This window comes from Hippoglossus stenolepis, chromosome 1, assembly GCF_022539355.2.
Source record: "Hippoglossus stenolepis isolate QCI-W04-F060 chromosome 1, HSTE1.2, whole genome shotgun sequence".
In the NCBI taxonomy this organism is placed as follows: domain Eukaryota; kingdom Metazoa; phylum Chordata; class Actinopteri; order Pleuronectiformes; family Pleuronectidae; genus Hippoglossus; species Hippoglossus stenolepis.
Genome location: NC_061483.1, coordinates 19,397,333 through 19,419,157, shown reverse-complemented (window position 1 = coordinate 19,419,157; position 21,825 = coordinate 19,397,333). Strand labels below are relative to the sequence as shown.

Sequence of the window (21,825 nt, the reverse complement as noted above, 5' to 3'; positions counted from 1 at the left end):
TTACTGTTGAAAAAGGTTCAATGAATCTATGTATCACATCCTCTTTGGATGTACATCTTTCAACAGATAGTAAATTGGACTGAGAATCAACCCCTAATGGACCCTAAAATCTGGAAGATTAACAATTTATTTTTATAGTCTAGGTTTAACTTCCATCTGTAAGAAATCAACTCAACTCAACTCAATAAAAGAACCAATTTAGAGACAGGATGATAAGAAAGGAATAAGAAAGAATAAATACACACAAGTTCTTTAAAACGTGTTCACTCGAGGATTGGTTTGTGTTTCTTTACCCAAAGTACCTCTTTTTCAATGTTTTAGCAGGTTTTTAAGATTGCAATAAATGAAATAGTGAGTACTCCTTTATGAATTAAAAGTGTGGAGAAGAAAGTGATAGAAACAAACAGAGGAAACACAGAGCAGAGCAGATGAATAGAATAAACTGACAGGAACTGGGAGGGGACGTGCCTGTCTGTCTGCTTTCTCTCCTTTACGCACATGGCGTCCATCCGTATGAGAAATGTGATTACAAATGAGAGCATGAGTGAGAGAGCAGAGTGCCACAGCTGGCACGGCATCTGGCTTGGCATATCGTTGCCCGGCCTCGCCCGCTGCCTGTGCGCTCTAATGTGGCTGTCGACAAGCCCATTAAGAAGCCATTACTAAATGCTCTGTCTCTGCTCCTCTTCCACGCCTTATAGCACAGGCCCAGGGGAATGCCAGCAACATGGAGGAGAGGGAGAGGAGAGGGAGAGGAGAGGAGAAAAGAGACGGGGCCGAGAGGAAAGAAAGGAAAACCAGGTGAGTGAGGACGGAGGAGTGAAGTCTGTGTTCGGGAATTTACTGCAAGATTTAATGATAAAACTTTTGCGTCATGTGTGAGTGTCACGTCTGTGCCAAAGATGGAGAGTGATGAAGAGTTCAGACTTTGAACTCACTTTATACTTCACCATCAAAACAGACAACTTCATGACGAAGTTCTGCCTCAGGGCCTGGGAGGAGGAGCTGTCATGTGTAGTCTTCACACAAGTTCAGAGTTGGTCTAAATAATTTAGTTTCTCACTTTACATAAGCTTCAAAAGTCTTTATAAATGTTTCAGTATAAAAAGGACGATGTACATTTGTGAAGGATATTTTCAAGATAAGTTTTAGAACCATAACAATTGATACATGAATAAAAGTCTTCAAACATGGTGGAAATTCACTGGTTTCAACGCAAATGTGTTTCCTGACTCTTCTGAGATATCAAATGTATGTATCCCAGTCCAGTCAGGGTTTTATGTAGAGTTATCATGTCCCCCTGTGCCTGCATTGCATTCCTTCAGTGATCCGCTTTACTGCCACAGTCCAAAACGTATTGGTGACTCCAAATTGCCCATTGATGTGAATGTTTGTCTCTACATTAAAGCCCTAGGCTGGGGACCTGTACCCCCACACACATCCAATGTCAGTACCTGGATGGATGGATGGATGGATGGATGGATGGATGGATGGATTGATTATTATGCTACCCTGCATAATCAGCCACTGTTTAGTTCATACATTGATAATTATGGTTCTCAAAGACGCACACCAATGCCATTAGTATAATAATTCCCGAAATCGTCTCTGTCAGTGGCTCAACATATCTCCATAACCCTTTATGTTATTGGTTTCTCACTTGGCTTTGGCTGCTCCTGTGGCGTCATCCAAGTGTCCGTAAGCCCCGACATTCAAAGTCGACTTGAAGCGGCATCATTTACACCATGTTTTCAGCCTCAATGTCTGCGACTGGAAAGAGCGATGCTACCGCAACCTGTGTGTACCCTTGGGTGAGAACTTGCGTGCAGTGTGTGCGTTGTGTGCGTGCAAACGTTAACGCGTCTGCAGCAAACGATATCAAACATTTAGGCTTAAAAAATTGTGTAAATGTCGCCGTTTCGAGTCGAATTTGAATGTCGGGGCTTGCGGACACTTGGATGACACCTCATGCTCCTGCAGTCCTTTACACAAGTGGCGTGCCATCAGGACAAGACAGACAATCAGTGTTTGATGGGTCAAAGCTAAAACTCACACTTTAATAAAAACAATACGATTAAGACAATAAGCATTCTTTTTATTTGTACTTCGTCCTTCATTTTCTCAGGCCAGCAGGAGGCGTATCACACGATGCTCCACTCCTTGTGATGCTGCAGACGAGTGAACTTATCACAGACGTAGGTGGCGAACACTGTCTTGAGCGGCTGGAGGGGAGGAGAGGCAAGGCAGAGAGGACAAGAGGAGGAGGAGGGAGGAGAGAAAATGAAAACAGAGGGACATTAAATCTTTTTGTTTGCTTGGTCTAATTGTTCAAACCCAAGCTGTCCCCCACTTCAAAATATGCAAAACCAATCACAAGACCAAAACAATTATGAGATGAGGAAAAGCACAAATGTAAATAACAACATGAATGATGGCAGAACTGCTTCAGTTTCAGGGTCCTGGTCCAGTGTATGATAGCTCAGTGTCACACGTGTGTTACCGGATCACATGATCATAATGTTATCAATCGGTGAGTCTCTCAATTAATACATTTTCTTCTGTGGCCGTCCCCTTCACATGCTGGATCTGCATCTTATATGCTTGATATATTCTTAATCACTGTAAATATAACAGGTCAGGTTGAATTGGTTGGTATTAGTGGAGATGTCTGGATGCAATGTGGTGGGTGGTATAAGTTTCCTGCTTTAATAAATGGGAATAGAAGTGTACATTAATCCACTATGATTCACAAATACGACTTCCTGCGTGTGTGTGTGTGTGTGTGTGTGTGTGTGTGTGTGTGTGTGTGTGTGTGTGTGTGTGTGTGTGTGTGTGTGTGTGTGTGTGTGTGTGTGTGTGTGTGAATTGCTCTTTTCATGAGTGACTGTGACAGGTTTCTCATCAGACCCTAAAGCCTGCTCAGGGCCACACACGGTACAGCCGCCAAACAACATCCCCACACACACACACACATACACACACATGAATGCACACTGACCTGGGCGATGGTGTAAAAGGGAGTTTTCTGTAAAGGTACCAAAGCTGTGTCAGTACTACACAAGTGCGCTTGTGTTTGTGCATCTGCACCGGCTGCTGGAACTAAGCGGGGCTCTTAATCACGGCTGTAACGGGCAGCATTACCAGCAGCGGCAGCAGACTAATGATGAATACCCGAGTCTCCGTGCAAACCCTGACCTCCTTTTCTGCTGCGACGCACAAAAAAACTCCAGCTTTCTCACCAAAAAACACACATATACACGCATTCATGACACACACACACACACACACACAAGCTTGCATCTAGAAACACATCTTAATAAAAAAAAATATGTGTGGTTGCTCAATTAATGTATTGTTCGTGTGTGTCCCTGTATATGACCTATTCTCTAATTTGGCTTCTTCACCTGGAAAGCACATTTTTCAGTCTTTCTCTCCCTGTCTTCCTCTATATATATATATATATATATATATATATATATATATATATATATATATATATATACACACACAGTACATATAAATAAAACTTGGCACTGGCGGTAGACGAAGAGAACGATTGAGTAGTGAGTAAGCGAGTGAGAGAGATCAGTGGAAATACAGAATAACGATATTAAATGAAATGTAAATGAGAGAAAAAGAGCAGGAGAAATAGAAACAAAATAGAGAAAGAGAATTGAGTAGATAAGAGACACAGATGGTAAAAAAAAAATAAAAGAAGAAAACGAGAGACATTTTGCCAACAGTGGGAGTGAGTAGTTATAAACGAGTGTAAAGTTTTGATGAAGGACAAACTAATGTCAGGGACTGGGGCGGTTCGGGCTTCCTTCTCCCCGGCTACCACATGTGATCCCGCCTGTCACTCACACTCCATCGCCATGACAATCATCGTAATGCCTGCGCCTGGGGGCGGGGACAAGCCTGTCCTTGTAACAAACAAAACCCCTCCGCGATCTGACGCCGAGAAGATCTCTCTCTCTCACAGACACACACACAACGACCACAGTGATGCCACACAAATAGAAACTCTGCCACACAAACGATAAGGAAGCCAATTCCAGTTTGAATTTGAAATGAAAGCTCCATTTTGCAGAAACATTGACGTGAACGTGATGTGTTACCATCACTGACCAGAGCTCACTGCATGTTTTGTCAAACACACTCACTGTGTAATATGCACCATGTCATTGTCTGCACATCTGGATAGGTGTTAGTGTGCTTATAAATTTAGTCATTTGAACAATACATGTGAGTTTGCGATCTGTGTGTTCATATATCATACGTGTGGGAGTGAGACAGAGATAGACACAGGGATATAATGTGTGTGACTGTGCGTGTGTGTGCGTGTGTGTGTGTGTGTGTGTGTGTGTGTGTATTGGCCACAGGGTAGGGAGCAGGGACTTGTCAGGCCGAGGAAGAGATGGCAAAGTGGACGGTGATGCCAGCCCACTGTGACAGCTCCTTCACACACATATGCACACACACTCGTACACACACATACACACATTTTTTTAGCCCCCCCAAACCTGCCCTGGCCCGCACTCTTGAGCTGTGAAAGCTGGGACACAGAAAGAAAACGAGACTGGTGGAACCTCCCTTTAACTCGAGGCTGATTAGTGTGTGTGTGTGTGTGTGTGTGTGTGTGTGTGTGTGTGTGTGTGTGTGCGCCTGTAAAGAAGGTGGTGGCCTGGCGGGGCGAGAAGGTGGGAGGGCTTCAAAGTGTCACATCATTTTGTGATTGTGTGTTTCTGAAAGAGGCTAACCCCACTGCCACTTAAGCTTAGTACAAAAGTGAACACCACACTGACAGACAAGACACATATAGTACACACTCAAACGCATGCACACACACACTTATATAAATATACTCTTGTTGATATACAACTGTTTTAGAATTTTAAAAGCTTCACATGGAGTATGTGTACGTTGCTGCAAATCAATTTATTTTGAAAAAGATGTCCTAATAAGTCAGCACCATAAAAGGGGACAAAACGTACTGAAACTGATGACGTCAGTGGCTGAGGAAACGTAACAATATGCAAATGTCGCTTAAGACACCTTTATGCAACTTGAACTCATTCCAACGTCACCACACACATGAACACACACACATAAAGTAGCTGAGATAAATGTCATCTCACAAATCTGTCATTCGTATATTATTGGGATGCTCCATTGTGCCTCTGAGCCCGCAGCACACGACGCCAACTGAAGTGAAGTTGCTGGTTAGAAACCCCCAGGGGTGACCTGGCCAGGGCCCCAGACCACTTTAACCACTCGTCTCCATTAACAGGCTCCCAGATATCATTATGCTCCCTGGGGACCAGGCGTGCTCTAACCAACCATTTACCCTCTCTCCTCTATTTCTCTCTCTTATCTCTCCCTCTCTCTGCCATGATGTTGCTCAATGAAAAAAGACAGCGCGGAGAAAAAATATGAGATTGATTTATTTGCTTCAGTGTTCTTTGGGATGGAGTCCTCTCCCTCTCTCTCTCTCTTTCACTGCAAACTGAAACCAATTAGCGAGCAGAGCACTTGTAGCGGGGAATGTAGGGCAAGCGAGGAGTAATAAAAAAGTATTGACTTTTCTGTGACTGTACGCGGCGTGAAAGGGGTGCCGCGGCCTTGTCCGACATGAAAGGAGCTCCATTAATTTCACTTATTTCACCCAGGCCCCTGTCAGGAGGCCCTAATGCGTCCCAGGCGCACTTCTCACATGCAGGCACTCAGACAGCACAACGCAGCTCCAGCCTGGTTACCAAATTAGTTTACATTATATATCAGAGCGAGAGAGAGAGAGAGAGAGAGAGAGAGGAAGCACCAGAGAAAAGAGTAATTTCTAATTCCCTGGTTGAGACACAAAGCGAGGCCTTTCATACGTAGCTAATTTCGCCCCAGCTTCACCTCCTCCCGTCTCACTTTTCCTTCTCTTGTTTTGCGTCATGTAAAGGCCACAGTTCACAGAAAATGTCCTACAGTGCAGGTGCACAATAAATCAGCTGGAGAATAAGATAATGAGATGATTTGGATTCAGTTTCACAGAGATCAGTCGGTACACACACAAAAAAATTTATTTAACAAAAGGTAGACAACATACTTGTTGGTATAAATTTAAGCTCCAGACGTTGAAGGGGGCTTTTCTAGAAAACATTCTTCTCTTTAGAAAGAACCTTATCTTGAATTAAATCAAACGTGTTTTGTTAAATTGTTACACATTGGAGTTAAGAAGTGATTTTCCCAATAAAATAAAATCACGATCTTCTTAAGATCTTCTGTTCGTATTATTTCAACTGATCTAATGCATCAGTGTTTTATGTTTTGGGATCTTGTGAGAAAGTAGGGAGTAGAGAGTAGAGAGTAGAGCGTAGGGTTGTACTGACATGATCCTTCGGAGGCTTCCCTTTAAGGGGGTTGGATAGATTCCTCATATTACCTGTAGAAGTGCAAATCCAACTTTGTTTTGAGTCCTTTCTGACTGTGCATAGCTGAACCACAGCCACAATGACGTCAAGTCCTTCTTTGATTAATCTCATTAAACTGTTTATAAGCTAGACTGTATTCGTGTCACATTGCGTGGTTGTCACTTTGTGCAATTCTGAACTCAAATGCACCAATAACGTACATTTTTTATGACAATTCTTGAAGTAAAACCAATTAACAATGTGAGGCTCTTGTTTTAAGGGTAGGCCAACTGCCGCCAGATAAAATCGATGTTGGCTACCTAGGAATTTACCGGTATTATGTGTGTATGTGTTTATCAGTGTATGTGTGTGCGTGCGTGTGTGTGTGTGCGTGTGCCAGAGATAGATGCACCCCATGAGTGTATTTGTGTGTGTGTGTGTGTGTGTGTGTGTGTGTGTGTGTGTGTGTGTGTGTGTGTGTGTGTGTGTGTGTGTGTGTGTGTGTGTGTGTGTGAGAGCAAGGAGTGAGAGGCTATCTGCAGACAGAAACTAATCAGTGTGTGTGAGATAAGAAAGCAGCCTTTATGGTGTATGGTAATCAGCCCCCCCTCGGCCTGCCACCGCCATGCATAATCACCACGACTTATTCACATGATTGATGAAATATGCGTCTGTGAAATCCGAGCTGCTTTTGTTATCATCCTGTTTTTCCCATCTCCCCCCTCTCTTTCCTTTTCTCTCAATCTTTTTCTGTCTTGTTCAACCTCTCTGTCTCTCCATATATCTCCCCCCTGCTCTGCAGTGGCCAAAGATGTTTGGAACCATGTACAAACAAGAAATTACACACACAGCTTGGGGTCCCTCTTACATGCACACCAACTCCTACACACACACTCTTCTCTCATAAGGTAGAAGTATGATGCCCGAGAGATGCTTGAGAAAAGCCACATTGTTTGAAGAGGAATATGAAGGGAAAGGGGGGGAAAAAACATAAGGGTAAGAGAGCGAGTAAATGAGAGTGCACATTAATTGTTCTGTCCTGCAGAGAGAAGTGTTGGCTGGATTAGAAGGGGATGAGAGGAAAGAGAGGGTGAGATGGAGTGATAGATGGAATTAGACAGAGAGATGCTTCAGAGAGCTCCTGTCATTGACACTCAATCGCATTAATCAGGGAACGGATGCAGAATTCACAACTAGCCCAATGCAACATGAGGACACAAGGCCGACACCGTTTAAACAGAAAGCAGCCGCAACTCTAGACGAGGACACAGATACAGAAGGAATGAGTTGGTAAGTGTCGGGCCGAGGTGATGGTGACAGCTAAAAGATAATCACTACTTTGTTAATGAAAGCTAACAGGTCAACAGTTATTCAGGTCGCCGCCACCGAACCAGCAAGCATCACTTAGCTGCTTATGGTAAGCAACTTTACACTAATGCTAGAATCTTTGGTCTGGTACCTTAGCTAACCAAGCAACATGGCAATGAATGTTAGCTATCTAAGCAGGATGTGGTCTCAGATAGCGAGACCTGTCTACTCTATGTACCAGTCTGATTACAGTCAATATGTGGGGCTTCATAGTTGAGTCTATAATTGTATTTCATCCATGCAGAAAATTTGGGGATGACATAAATGCCACAAATGACATGTTCATCTGTGGTTACTTTCAAAACTGCATCGATAAAAAAAAAGAGGGCTACAGGTTTAAATGTGGGTCATCCAGCTAAAATAGGTAGTTGACTCTTTTTCTCATTGCCTGTAGATAAGTTTTCCTCTGTTGGGACTGCCGGAGCCAATCGCTGCCGTGCAGACTGGTGTGTCAGGGCCTCTATGTAGAAACTTAAAAAAAAACATAGAGACACCTCAACTTTTGCTGCAACTCTGTGGTGTCATCTGGCACATTCCTGTTGCATTAGTTTGTAAAGTGAACACAATATTAAATAAACCATTGCAACAGCAGATGAAATAGCTGCAGCCATGTTAACTTTCCACAGTTATTAATCCTATCTTTGAGTATTACAAACTGTTGTGCAGTGTTTTGCTGTCTGATAATCTTTCAAATGATTAATCTGTTACTCAAACTGGACTTCATGGATCATATTTCTCAGACTATAGGCTAAAAGCCTGTGGTGTTCTTGAAGCAAACTCCTCTGGAGACAAGAGGGTACAGTTTCAAATAGACAATTGCCATTTTGAAAAATTACAAACATTGCCAGACAGCCGTTTATCAGACGTGGAGAGGTACACACATTCTGTGATCATCTAACACACTTTGGTTGAAGCATGGTGACACCTTAAGGGATACAGTAGGACAGGACTAAGAGAGACAAAGCTTGGGAAGAGGGCTGGGACCTGGACTTTGATTTGGGTTGATGGTAGGCACCGGGGGAAGGTGGGGGCTGAGCGTAAGATTAAGACTGGGGCTGGGGCTGGTGAATTAAGGCCCCCCTGCCTCAGGGTGCTATTACACATCTATAATGAGAAAGGGAGAAGAGGGGGGCTTGTCTTTGCACCTCAGCACACCTTAGATTAAATATGCACAATTCCCATGCAAAATGGGCCAGGAACGGCCGGGACCAACGTTGCTGTCTAATCCCCCGTGCTGGAGTTGTTTCAGCCAGGGTTAACAGGCTCATCAGTCAACACAGGCTGCTTAGCGCAGGACATCAAGGCCATTTGCAGGTTTAAGTGTTTGTGATTGCTTCCCTTTCCAGATCCCATTGCCACCCCAACCCCCCACACACACTCCCTGTGCTGGCCAGTGAGCACATGAGCCTGCAATAAGACACACATGCCCATATATCAACCGTTTAACAGCATAGGTAGAGGTATGGTTATCACATAAACATCGGGCTGTTTACCAGGTGTACAAAACCAAGTTTTCTAACAGACACACATAAACACAAATTGGAAAGACAAGGTTCCCACACACAGAGTTAAAATAGATAGATAATGTCCACAGATACAGTTAGGAGTGGGAATCCTATTTGCAATAACTATAAAAAGAGTTTTGAGAACAACAATGGACATTGATTCCTCAGGACAAACAGAACAGTGTAACACACGCGGGCCGCCCAAGAGCATCAAAACACATCTACCTGCAATCTGAAAATGTATTCTTTAGGTTTTTAGGATGGCGAAACGTACACGTAAGTCTGTGTATCAGCTGTCTGCTGCATCCTCTGTGTCTGTTTGCATGGCAGCTTCATCACACCCATTTGCATTTCACAGCAGTGTTGACTTCAATCGCCAACACACAGCTGTATGAGAGGGCTGTCATGTTCCTCAAGTTAAGTCTGTGTGTCTGTGTATGAGTATTGTGCACTCAGCTATTTGATAGGCTGCGCACACACACCCACAAATACACGTGTACACACACACACACACACTTGGTTTAAGAGAAACAGGGTGGGGGTCAGAGGGGCTGAAAAAAGTTGCAGCTAGGTACTGCAGATGAAGGCTGAGAAAAAGAGAACAAATAAACAAGACAGGGAGGGAAAGAAAGAGTGATGGCAGCAGATAGAGATAGAGAGAGGTGGTGATTATACCACACTACATACAGTATGGTTCAGTGGAGCATATCTGCACAGGGACAGGCGGTCCAATAAAGCACAGACATCCTTATCCGGCTTGTCTGACTGCTTTCTCTTACATCCATGTACACATGGAGAGGAAACTATCTAAATATCTATATCTTGACTTCGCCTCAGAATAACCATGACAACAAAGCATTTTCTGCATTTATCTTAAGTTATTTATCTTGGGTTATTGTTGTATTTCCTGAAATAGCATATTTTGTCAGCACACGAGAATTTGTTGTTAGGTTGACTAAAATGCCATCTTGGTATCAACATTGTAGTCCATTTTAAAAGTGTTGTGCTGCATTTTCCTCTGACTGGGGTTTTGTTTTCTTAGTAATTGCGTTAAGACAATCAAATCTCAACAAACAATAATTTCATCATTATGATTTTAATTTACTTGTTATAATTTTACACAGTTTAGTTCAATTCATCTAAACTCTCTGTCTTCCCAGCAGAAATTTAGCTCTATAGAACTCCATTGCCTAATGTTATCATTTTTCTAGATGAAAGAATTTACTTGCAGAGCTCTGCCTCTTAGCTGTATTCATCAATGTTCACAGGAACACCAAAGACAATTAGAATAAATACAAAAAAATATTTGTTTTCTTGAAAATTATTAAAAAAAAACACCAGACCATAGTTACTTCGTTTTCAATTTTTTTGTTGCTTGCTTGTTAGTTGTCCAGTTTATAATTTAGTTTTAGATTCCAGCTGGAAAGGCCTTGACTTGGGCCTTAAAGTAGCATCCAGGCCCAAAACATAAATCTAAATCTTCTACTAAATCCTGCATATGGCGGGAGTTTTGAATCTGTGTTTATGTTAATTTGCCATCACCATTTTTATTTATTAGTTTTAAACAGGCGTTTGACACAAATTCATACAATTAAGTAAAAAAATTGGTCTGAAGTGACCCAAGTTAATTTGGTCAAGTCAGGTCCAACAGCTTTGAACATAAATAATATAGTTTAATGTCATTAATTCTCTTAAGTCACACCAAAATATGACTGCTAATCATTTAATTGAGACTGTCCATTTAATACCATGCTGTGTGCACTTGCCTCTCATCGTTACTCTGCATGCAGGCCTCACGGTGCAAAATGCCACTGTAATGGAAGCAAAGTGTTGTGCTAATTGATAAATCTGAGGTCCTGAGTAGGAAGGAGTGTGGCGGGGGGAATGTTTTACGGCTGTGCAAATGAAGGGGCTGCAGAGTTTTACACATGCCATAAAATGGTTATGGAGAATTAGCGTTCTTTCTCTCTTACTACAGTTACCTAGACACTAATGCAGCAGAGCTGGATAGATGGAAGGACATGACAACATATGAAATACGTACACAGACACACACATAAAAGTTGGACACATACGAGTTCACACATTTGCTGCCCCTGCCCATACTTCCATTGTCTCTACTGGTGGCCTATTTAAGTTAAGGTATTAACTGCTAATGAATACAGTTCCCATTAAATAGATCCCTCATACATCAGTCGTATGGATCGTTCTGAAGCATTACGGCTGAGGCCATTAAGAGGGAGCCGGTGTGTGCGTGTAAAAATGTAGACACACTTTTCCTGTCCCTGTTGCCTGAAGCTTCGCACCCACAACACAATAATGACAATCATAAAGCCACACCAGAGTAGCTGGGAGGAGACGATGGTGTGAGAGGGGGTGTGCGTTTGAGTGTGTGTTGTGGCGAGAGGCGGTAACAAGGACAATCCTGAGGCAACGTTATATATATGCAGTGGTCTGTGTATATGCATGTATTCATGTGCAGGCATTGTATATGTCTATGTACATGTGTTGAGGATGGCAGGGATGCCTGTGCAAACTTGTGTTTGGGTGTGTGGCAGCTAGGGATGATTCTGCTCAGATGCTTGCTTTTGAAAGTTGTGACGGGTGCCAGTCTAATGCGAGGGGAAGGAAAGGCTCGGAGCACAGACAGACACAGACGTGACCACTCACTGTAGTGTACTTGATTAGCACGTAGCCCCCTAATTAGCAATCCTCTGTGGTTACAGGCAGTTCCGCTGGTGACATAGCTGATAACACAACCACAAAATGGACAGAGAGGGCTTTCCCACATTCACATTTGAATTAGTCATTGTTAGTGCAGAAGCTAAAAACCTCTGAGTACTTTCATCAACAATTAAAGTTCTTGGTTTCTTAAACTTTTTAACAATAAGAGGGCCATGCAGGTAAAGAAAACATACTATGGAGCAGGGCAACGGGAAAACTATTACAAGAAAAAAGCTGTAAATTTACAAGAAAAAGAATTGTGCTGCCACTGAACCACCTGCAGTAGATGATCTAATCCTATGAGTATACTTACTCTACTGCAATTGGATTCAACAAGAAGGAAATGTGCTTGAGCTTTTAGCCCAGAATCATTTATGGTTAAATGGGTGAACCTAACGTACGTACAAGTGAAAAAGATTTATTGAGGAGATGAAGGTTTTGGCAGGCAAAGGCTGCGGGCAAAGAGGGAATGGCATTTGCAGGACGGAGCCAAAGAAACCTCGGCTGCAATCAGGCGGTGATTATTTTATCGGTCAACGTCATATCTGCCGTATTCTGTTGTTGGGGGGAATTCTGACCGGATCATTTTACATAAATCCAAGAGGACAGCAGAAGTTTCTCAAGTGCATAGAGGCAGGCTGCGTGCGAAGAGAGGGACTCAACCTGAAGTACAGGAAATCTGTGCCAAGAGTTTTGAGCAGGAGCAGAGACTATGTTAAAGAGAGGGCAGGGTTTTGAGAGGAAGCATTAAAAAAACCTAAAATATAGAAAGAAGACCATTTCAAAGAAAGATAGAAAAGAAACCATAAGGGGGTTGAGTGAATCTGGAGAGTGTACATTAGCTTATTATGTTTTGTGTGGTGAGCGTGACAGGCAGAGAGTGGGGGACAAACTTGCAAACACAATCTGATTCAGAGGCTTGAGGAAATAAAGGTTACTCAAAGAAAAATTTAAAAACCATTGGAAAACCTGTATATAACTTGCTTTCTATTGTGTTGTAGCTCCTGATGCAGAAAATCTCACAAATTTGTGGCTTTGATTTCAAAGAATTTTCAAGTTTTCCCCATAAATGTATGACTTTATAGTCGTACAGCATATTTAAGTTTTCTGCTTTAATTTCTGACCATGGCCTTAATATGCCGTTGTACATATCAGTTAATGTTCTATTAAACAGCTGATTACTGACCTATGAAGCAAATCTCTGCAGTGGGTACTAGGAAACCAAGGCAGGGCAGTGTACTCAGTGTTTGGCAATGGTGAATTTAAAAAGGGCGAGTAGAGTTGGGTCAAGTTCAGCCAGTACCATGCAATTGACTAAGGCCATTGGGATTCTGGAGGGATGGGGATTGGTGACGTGATTATGTGTGAACATGTGTGTGTCCTGACAGGCTGGGCCACGTTGGCATTGATACACTCTCTTGCTGTGACACAGATGGCTAAGGTAAATAAAGGTCCAGGACTCATGGGCTGTTAGGGCTTGGTTAGGATTGGGGGTGCTGTGCTACATACTGCCAAGAGCTGTGATGGTCAAGCCAGAGCGCTACGGACTGAAACTAGAAAAAACTGGGGTATGCTAATGATGAGGCTACGAGCTGTGTCGAAGGCTGAAGCGCAGCTTTAGGTGATGATTACAAGCAGGCCTAGGTAATGTGGCAGAGACTGGGTGAGAGGGCTGTGGCTGGGCTTGAAAATAATTAGGAGCATGGCTGGATAACACAGCTAGATAATGTAGCTGGGGGGAGGCTGGCTGGGCACGGTAGGAAGATGATGAGTACCAGGGTTGAGCTGTCCACTCCATTGGCCCTCTGAGCTGTGACAAGAAGCTCTACTGGCTGCTGCTGTAGCTGGGGGTGATGCCAACGATAGGACTAATGCACTAATTACCAGAGCGAGAGAAAAGAGAGAGTAAATAGAGAGGGCTACGGAAAGATTGTGCGACAGACAGAAACAAGAGGTGGGGGGGCTGAACTCCGATGAGCTCTGAGTGACAGCAGCATGACATGACTGAGCTGAGAGCAGACAAAACTATCTTTATTATCTTCTTCAACAACTTCCTACGCAGCAGCAAAGTTATCACCGAGGAAATAGAGGTCAGCCAGCACAGGGAGTGACGGGGGGTGCGGTGGGGGGGCCTGTCATTTGCGTGTACATGTGTGCAGATGTTGTTAAGGCAAGTAAGAACATGTGATTATGTAACATCCATCAGAGAGATACTTAAATAATCAAGAATGTTTGTATGTGCAAAAACATTCACTATGTTTAAAATGATGGTTTAGCTGTGGACGAGCGGCACAATTTTACACTGTCAGTAAATAAATGCTACGACTTTTCAAGACCAAAGCCAAGTCCCTGTGTTCTCACTGCTGTCAGACATGGCTATCAGAATTGCACATATTCTGGTCCACCATTACCATCACCCTACTTGCCATTATTTTAAACAGGGTTCACTGATTGGTTGACTTGTGGCCTGACATACTATGCAAATGTCTGCACGCATGTAGGCTGAGCAGTGATCTCCCCCAACAAGGAACCTGAAGAAAGGTATACGTTGTTTGTCCCTAGTCTCTGATACAACACTTGAGACCGTCTCCTGAAAAAGTGGCCCAGCAGCAGCAGGCGTATGGACAGGACCTTCGCTGTCATGATTACAATAACAATGATGGAATTTCATCGCGGTTACAATAGTAAACATGTACATTTTACAGAATGATAGCATAATGGTCATAGTTCTGTTTGGGCAGAGAACCTATGTGCTCATTTTTTTAAAGGACAGTTTCTCACTATGATTGACAATGACTATTATTCTGTGAGCTAAATTACACCTGCTGCCTTTCACTTTAGTGGCATCATTGAAAATATTCATGTATCACACATGCTCAAATACCTTACAAGTGTTCCATCAATAGTGTATTAAACAAACACAGCATAGATCCATTGAGCAAAACTGATCCAACTCCCCCAACCACTGTTGTCAGCTGCAGGAGATCCCATTCACCCGCCCACTCACTCCCCTTACTTATTTATCTCCACTTCCTGGGGCAGTGTTAGTTCATTCTCCTGTCGCCGCTTTCTCCCCCTTCGCCTGCTCCTCTCTCTCTCTCTCTTGTTTCACTCCTCGTTTCCGGGCAATTGGGTCTGGATGCTAGTGGTGGGTGGTAAGAGGTTGGGGTGGAGCTGCTGGGAAACTTGCTGTGTGTGTGTGTGTGTGTGTGCTGGGAAGTGAGCTAATAAAGGACGGTGATCCATGAAAGGCCTTGAGCAAAGACACAGTCAATTACCTAATGCCTGGACCAGACTGCAGGGCCCACGCACACACATTCTCCCTCTACCATACTGACACACACACACACACACACATGCATATACCTCATTTACGTATACATGGAGAGGGGGCAGTGGAGGGCATGAGTGGGAATTGTGTGTATGTGTGTGGCTGGGTGTGCATATGTGTGTGATGGAGAGCGGCGATTTATTAAATTGCTGTCACTTTTGACAAATTTGTTCAACTCAAGTTGAAAGGGTTAGGCCGCACCGCTTCAGTGTTTCCTCTTTTCCTTTAGAAAAGAAACCTTTCAGAGCGAAACCCAGGCAACCCCTGGATAAACCCATGACTGCTATCAGTCTGCCTCAGGTTGAAAGGTGGTGTATGAGCTGACCTCATGACCAAGCTCCAGACATGGATTTAATGTAATCCTGATGACGTTGAAGCAAAAAGATGAAGACCAGCATCTTTATTAACTGTGTGACCAATTTTAAATTATTCTAGGATTATTACGAACCTAGAGCAGACACTAAACTCCTGTTCCTTCCCTTTAGACCATTCATTCTGCTTCTCTCAGCCGCTCAGACTTTTGATCATATGGTTGAGGTTGTTCCATTAACAAGAGATGACAAATTAAGAAAAACTCTTTCCCAACACAGTCAGATTGATTTTCAGCTAAATTACTTTAAATGAAGTGACTCACAATAGCTCTGTTAGACAGACAGACAGGCAAAATGATTGTAACATTAGACAAAATGTGTTGTTGTGAGTCTTCAGTCAACAATCTTGACCATATGTGACAGCAGTCAGTTATAGATGGACCGTTAATGCAGGTGGACCACATCTACATTAGATGTGAAAGAAATTCAAGTATGTGAGATTTCACCTTAGAGGCAGGAAAGGAAGCATTTATCAGCAATGCATCTCTGCACAGCATGTTTAGTAGGTGGGTAAATGACCTGTAATGAAGACTTCCGGTGTTATATATCCAATAACTAAATGTGCATAACAATAATATCAATAATTTCTGTGTTTGTAGTTTTAAACCTACCTCCTGTTGGAGTCAGTGTGTCATCTGCGATTTGAAGCTCTCGGCGCAGGCTGGCTGTGTGAAGGAATCGTTGCTGTGGTTCATTCTTCCTGTTTCTCTGATTGGAGAATAACAAGAAAAAACAAGAAAGGGTTCAAGGCTGAAGTTCAGGTTAGTCACCAGGTTGCTCATGAATCTATAAGGCAGAAAATGTAAAAAATAAATAAATAAATAAACAACACAAAAAAAAAGAAGGAAAGTCTTGGTTAAAACACAGTAATGCAAGTTCCTTTATAAAATGTTAATTTATTCATTTAATTATTTGTGTGACAAATGACTGATAAAGGTTGGAGTGGCTACAAAGCCGGGTGGTCTTTTATACTGTAGTCAGGGAAATTATTGTGAGAGACAGATCAAATGGAGGGTTAATAACAGCACTTCACACACACACACAAAATAGATAAGCCTGTGAGTGGTAATGAGGCTATAGTCAAGTGTTTTAGTGAAGACACACGCATTCACATGCACAATCCCTAATTAAAACCAAGCCTTGAAATAAATCATGGATAGACTACGGCCCTGTTAAAAAACACAATATAAAGCAGTCTGGAAATAATCCTCTGGCATACACCCATTAGTTTTCATAATAAGGATTTGTCCGTTTTTCTATTTAATGTTGTATGAATATTGTGTTCACAGGCATGTATATCTTGCTTTATATGCAAGAAAAAATGCATAACCAAAGAAAAGCTTTTAAACACTTACTGTATGTTCATTGAATGTATGTTAGAATGCTTTTATAGTATAATTTGTGTGTTTTGTGTGTGTGTGTACATCGTTCTCACAGTGTGCCACCCTGGAGTGTTGTGGACTTGTGATGTTGTAGCTGTTTCTGGGCCTCCTCCAGTTGAGTGTAAGACGTCTGCAGACGCAGTGTCAGGTCAGGACAACGCACGCACTGATCCCACACTTCCCCTGGCTGTTGGAACAGACCCTGTGCAGACCCACAACCACACCAACACACACAGAGACACACAAGAATCAGATAATGATCACTGTATCCTTCTGTTTCTCTTTCCTTCTCTGATCCCTCTCCCACAGGTAGGGATGGCTTACTGCTAAAACCAGAGGCCAATCCACTGCATCTCTCCAAGAGAAAAGTCGAGAGACAGAGAGAAAGAGAGAGTGAAGAAACTGATATGTAGAGACAGAGAAAAAGAGTAAAACTAAGCATGTCAGAGGAAATGGGATGCAGAGGGAAGAGAATGAACAAAGATGGAGAAAATAGGAAATACATACACATTGAGCTGCATATCTTGTCTGATTAACCACAGATTTATGTTATTTCATAAGACTTAATTTTCCCTGTTCCCATTGATAATATCCTTTATTCTCTTTTTATTTGTCATTTTCTTTGCATTTATTTCCTCTGCTCTGGCAACATCACAGCACTGAGCTCATTGAGAGGACTCATCAAAAAGTAGAAAATGTCAGTGTATGTGTAGCGCTTCGAAAATAACACACGAGAAAAGTTAAACGATATGTAACCCACATTGTTTTTTATGTGTTTTAACAACTTTTGACAACAAAGAGGTGCTATATGATGCAGGGATAAATTAGACTTCAAAAGATTAAACACATCATTGGTTTTGGTATTTTATGTTGAGTTATTAAGAATAAAATTACAAAGATAAAAGAACATCATCATTATCTTTGATTCTTTCTTTGAGTGCTTGAATTGGAGATGCATAACATGTATATTGTGTTTCCCCTCAAACTTCCACACAGAGTTTTGGGACCAAATCTCAGAAAACGTCAGTTAAACTTGAAACAGCTGTCTGTCATTTTCCTCCATGTACCATCTTCTTGACATTGTGACTCCTTCCCTGGAGTGATGTTTCTGATGCCTCCTGATAGATCAAAGTTACAAAGACAGAGAAGGGTTGTTTTTAGCAACAAGATTTTGGGCCAATCCATGTCTAACCTCGCTTCCCCCGCTGCATCCCCTCAAGACTCCATTGTGACTGTCACACGATTGCTCTGAAGACACAGAACACTTGTGAAACCCTGTTACGGTTACTGTCATAAAAAGTAAATGTTAAAGAGATTTCAAAGAAAAAACAAATTGAAATCTTTGAAAGCTTTTGTAATTTCAAAAAAACAGGCGGTGATTTTTAAATAAGTCAAGGGAAGCTGAGGACATTGCCACTGATGTAAGAAAGGTGTAGAAATGCAAATCTCTTCTTCCTATGTTTATTCATTCTATTTTTGGACAAATAGCAGGGATGCTGTTTTTGTTTTCCATTGGTGAGAACAGCATGTGTGAAATGCCAACAATTCTTCATGAAAAGACATCTGAGTTAATATACCAAACAAATGTTGAAACTTTTATTTGTCTGGTGAATATAAGCAACAAACTGCATCCTCTAAACTTGTGTAGTTGTAGTGTATACACTCGTTTTTTTAAAGTCATGCGTAAACTTTGTGTAGTTTAGATTAATTTAAATGTTGTTGCTATGTTTGAGGTGACCTTCAGTTGTTGTTGTTAAAAAAGGAGGGAGGATGGGGGGAGTCGTTTGGGGGGGTTGGGGTAAAGAGGGAGGGACAGGGACCCTGTCCTTGCTCCTATCGCCACAGGATCGGTGGCCTGGCCTGACCACTTCCACAGCCAGCACCTCAACCTTATCCATCACCACTAGATAGTTATCACAAGAGGGAAGGGTGAGTGGGAGGGGGAGAGTGGGGATGGGAATAGAAAGAAAGAAAGAAAGAGAAGGGGACTTCCTGCACGAGTCACAGGCATAAAACAAAAGAAACACAGGGAGGCCGAGACGGAGGAAGACATCTGTGTATAAACACAAGTGATGTATTCTTCTCCATGTCAGCACAAGGAGACTTTCCTGACATCATTAATGAACTAGCTCTAACTACAGCCAGCTGTCTGTGTGTCTGTGTGTGTGCGTGCGTGCGTGTGCATGAGTGTGTGTGAAGTGCAGCTAATACAATGAGACAAACCCATGCCTCATTTCTGCTCACTTACTGTATGTTTTACATTGCTAGAAACTAATAATAGGGAAAGCACGTTGCCATAAAGAGCTATAGAGCGTAAATAACACAAATGCTGAAGTGACTCCTCATCAAATCGTTAACATACACACACACACGAGCACGCACAAAATCGCACACCTACATTGACACATGCACAACACACAGCCACAAATGCACAACTGGACTATGGTAAATTGTAATAAGATAAATACTAAGCTGACGGCAACTCTTTACTGCTCTAGTTAAACAGAGGTTTTGATATTAGGACTGAATTAATTAGCAGGTCATTGTTGGGAAAACAATAACATTAACAATAACACTTCTATTCAGTCCCAGTGAGTTGTGAGTCAACAATGCATCCAACACTTATCAAGAAAGAAAACTTCAATGAAATGCCCATGTTGCTCTGTCTAGTCCCAACTAGATACTAAATTACATTTTTGTTATAATATCTGTCTCTCTGATGCATATTATACACTAGATATATGCTTCCATTGGCCAGTACCTTCAAAATAAATTCTATATTAACATTAGAAGGGCACTCAGTATAAGTGCATACCTCCGCCAACAGCCAACAGTCAACAGTCCCTTTATGAAACCACATTTCAATCACTCACAAATATCAGTCCTCTAAACATGCCTGAATTTCTCATCAAGATTCCTGAATTACTATCTGAGGAATTAACATGTTGAAAAACACCTCATCTCACAATGTTAAAGTGAAAAAAAAATCCTGGATCCGCCCCCTGATCCGGATCTGCACCAAAGATTAATGGGCTCTTTCCTGACCCAAACCTGTCCGACAGTTTTTTGCATAATCCTGCTAAATATATACGATTGGATAAAAGAAAAGCAAACAAAAACATGACCTCCTTGGTAGAGGCAATACACTTACAGAATTCCACACTAAAGTAATATTACATACGAATCACATGTGCCTATCACAGCACGGAACATACCGGTGGAATAGGTGACATTGTATTGATGAGGAACACAAATGAGAGCTGTGTATGGGCACTGTGGTAAAGCTACGGTTGATGGTGACACACAGCCACACAGTCACACATATAGTGCTCACTGAAATACACTAAACGGCTCTGAGCTGTAGCCCCCAAGAGAGCCGTCTGCCATGTTTTAATGATGTCATTCTTCTTTAAAAGGACTTTTAAAAGGCTCTGTGCTTTCATCAAGAACCCTCCTCCATAAAGAAAGAAGGGAATGTTAGAGAGCTCTAATAATTAGTACATTACTTTGTGAGGGGGAAGAATGAGGAAAGGAGGAGGAATAAAGCATCTGCAAGAGGTTTTACAATCTACTGTATGTCAGTCGAGTTTCTCATTTATATAATTGTCACCTATCTCCACCTGAGTGTGTCTGTCATGGCCCTATAGCTCTGACCCTCTCACCTGCTGCTTCCTGTTGGCAATGGGGGGCAAAATGGGCTTGAAGGAGCCGGTTCTAGTGGGTTTGATCCATGGGGATCCAAGACTCCCACGGAAACTTGGGGCTGTCGAGTCAGGCATGCCCAAGAGACCAGCCCTGCCTATGGGAACAAGTCTGGTGGGGGCCTGGTACTTGACCTGCCTCAGCAGCAGCTCTGTCTCATGGGGGGCTGGCCTGAATGGAGAGTTGAAGACCCCTGGGCACTGGAGAGAGAGAGAGAGAGAGAGAGCGAGAACAAGAGAGGGAGAGACGTTAACCCTGTATAACACAGAAATTGTGAGACTGAGGGAGACAGTGTATCCGTATGAGCAATGTGGTTTGATTAGACATGTACATGTATGTCTCACTGGCTATGAGATATACATGTTAGAAATAATAACTGAAACTGAAAGTATCAGGTAAAATGGAGTAAGGATGAAACGCAGATTCAAACCAAGGACAGTGATTTTGTGATTTTAGATATCCTCCTGGGTGTTTTACTCCCCGATCACTACATTGTGTTAAAGTCCATTTGGAGTTTGGGAAAACCACAAAGTAATTTTGTTTGTCAGGGGAACCATTTTAGGGAAAATTATAGAACAGCCGGCTCCTGGGACAGCTTAAAATGAAACAGACAACAGTTTGACATTTAAACTGTTACGTTCAATGTTCTAAGGTAATTTCAAACATCAGTTTTGTTAAAAACTTCTTCATGCAGTTTTTCATGTTTGGTCTACCTAGTTATTGCCCTTCATATTAACCACAATACCCCAAACTTGTGGAAACTGTGACAACAAAAAAAGATGTGCTCCCATTGACAACAGTTGTGGAACTTCACATACCACTAAAGGACAATTTATTCTTTCTCTGTCTTATCTGCAAGAGTAAACTTTGGAGTCCATGACAAAAATGTCGTCATCCACCTGTGTCCGTAAGGGTCTTCAAAGACAGTTATTTGAACATCTTTATCACTTCAATCAACTTTGTGGTGCATTATCAACATCAGCCTACTGTATGTCTGAGCCTTAAAGCATACACCTGGGAACTTGTCCAACCGAAGGTAAAATA

General features: G+C 42.3%; 1 protein-coding gene across 1 annotated transcript in view; it reads right to left on the bottom strand.

Annotated features, from left to right (window-relative positions):
• Window positions 1-2,074: 2,074 nt before the first annotated feature.
• spata17 (spermatogenesis associated 17) overlaps window positions 2,075-21,825 on the bottom strand; it is a 35,181-nt gene continuing 15,430 nt past the window's right edge. The window contains exons 7-10 of the mRNA XM_035158738.2: window positions 20,742-20,981; window positions 17,133-17,281; window positions 16,309-16,405; window positions 2,075-2,222 (exon numbers count right to left, since the gene is read on the bottom strand). Of these exons, the coding sequence (XP_035014629.1) occupies window positions 16,321-16,405; window positions 17,133-17,281; window positions 20,742-20,981 (474 nt within the window). The 3' untranslated portion in view covers window positions 2,075-2,222; window positions 16,309-16,320. The remainder of the gene's footprint in view (window positions 2,223-16,308; window positions 16,406-17,132; window positions 17,282-20,741; window positions 20,982-21,825) is intronic.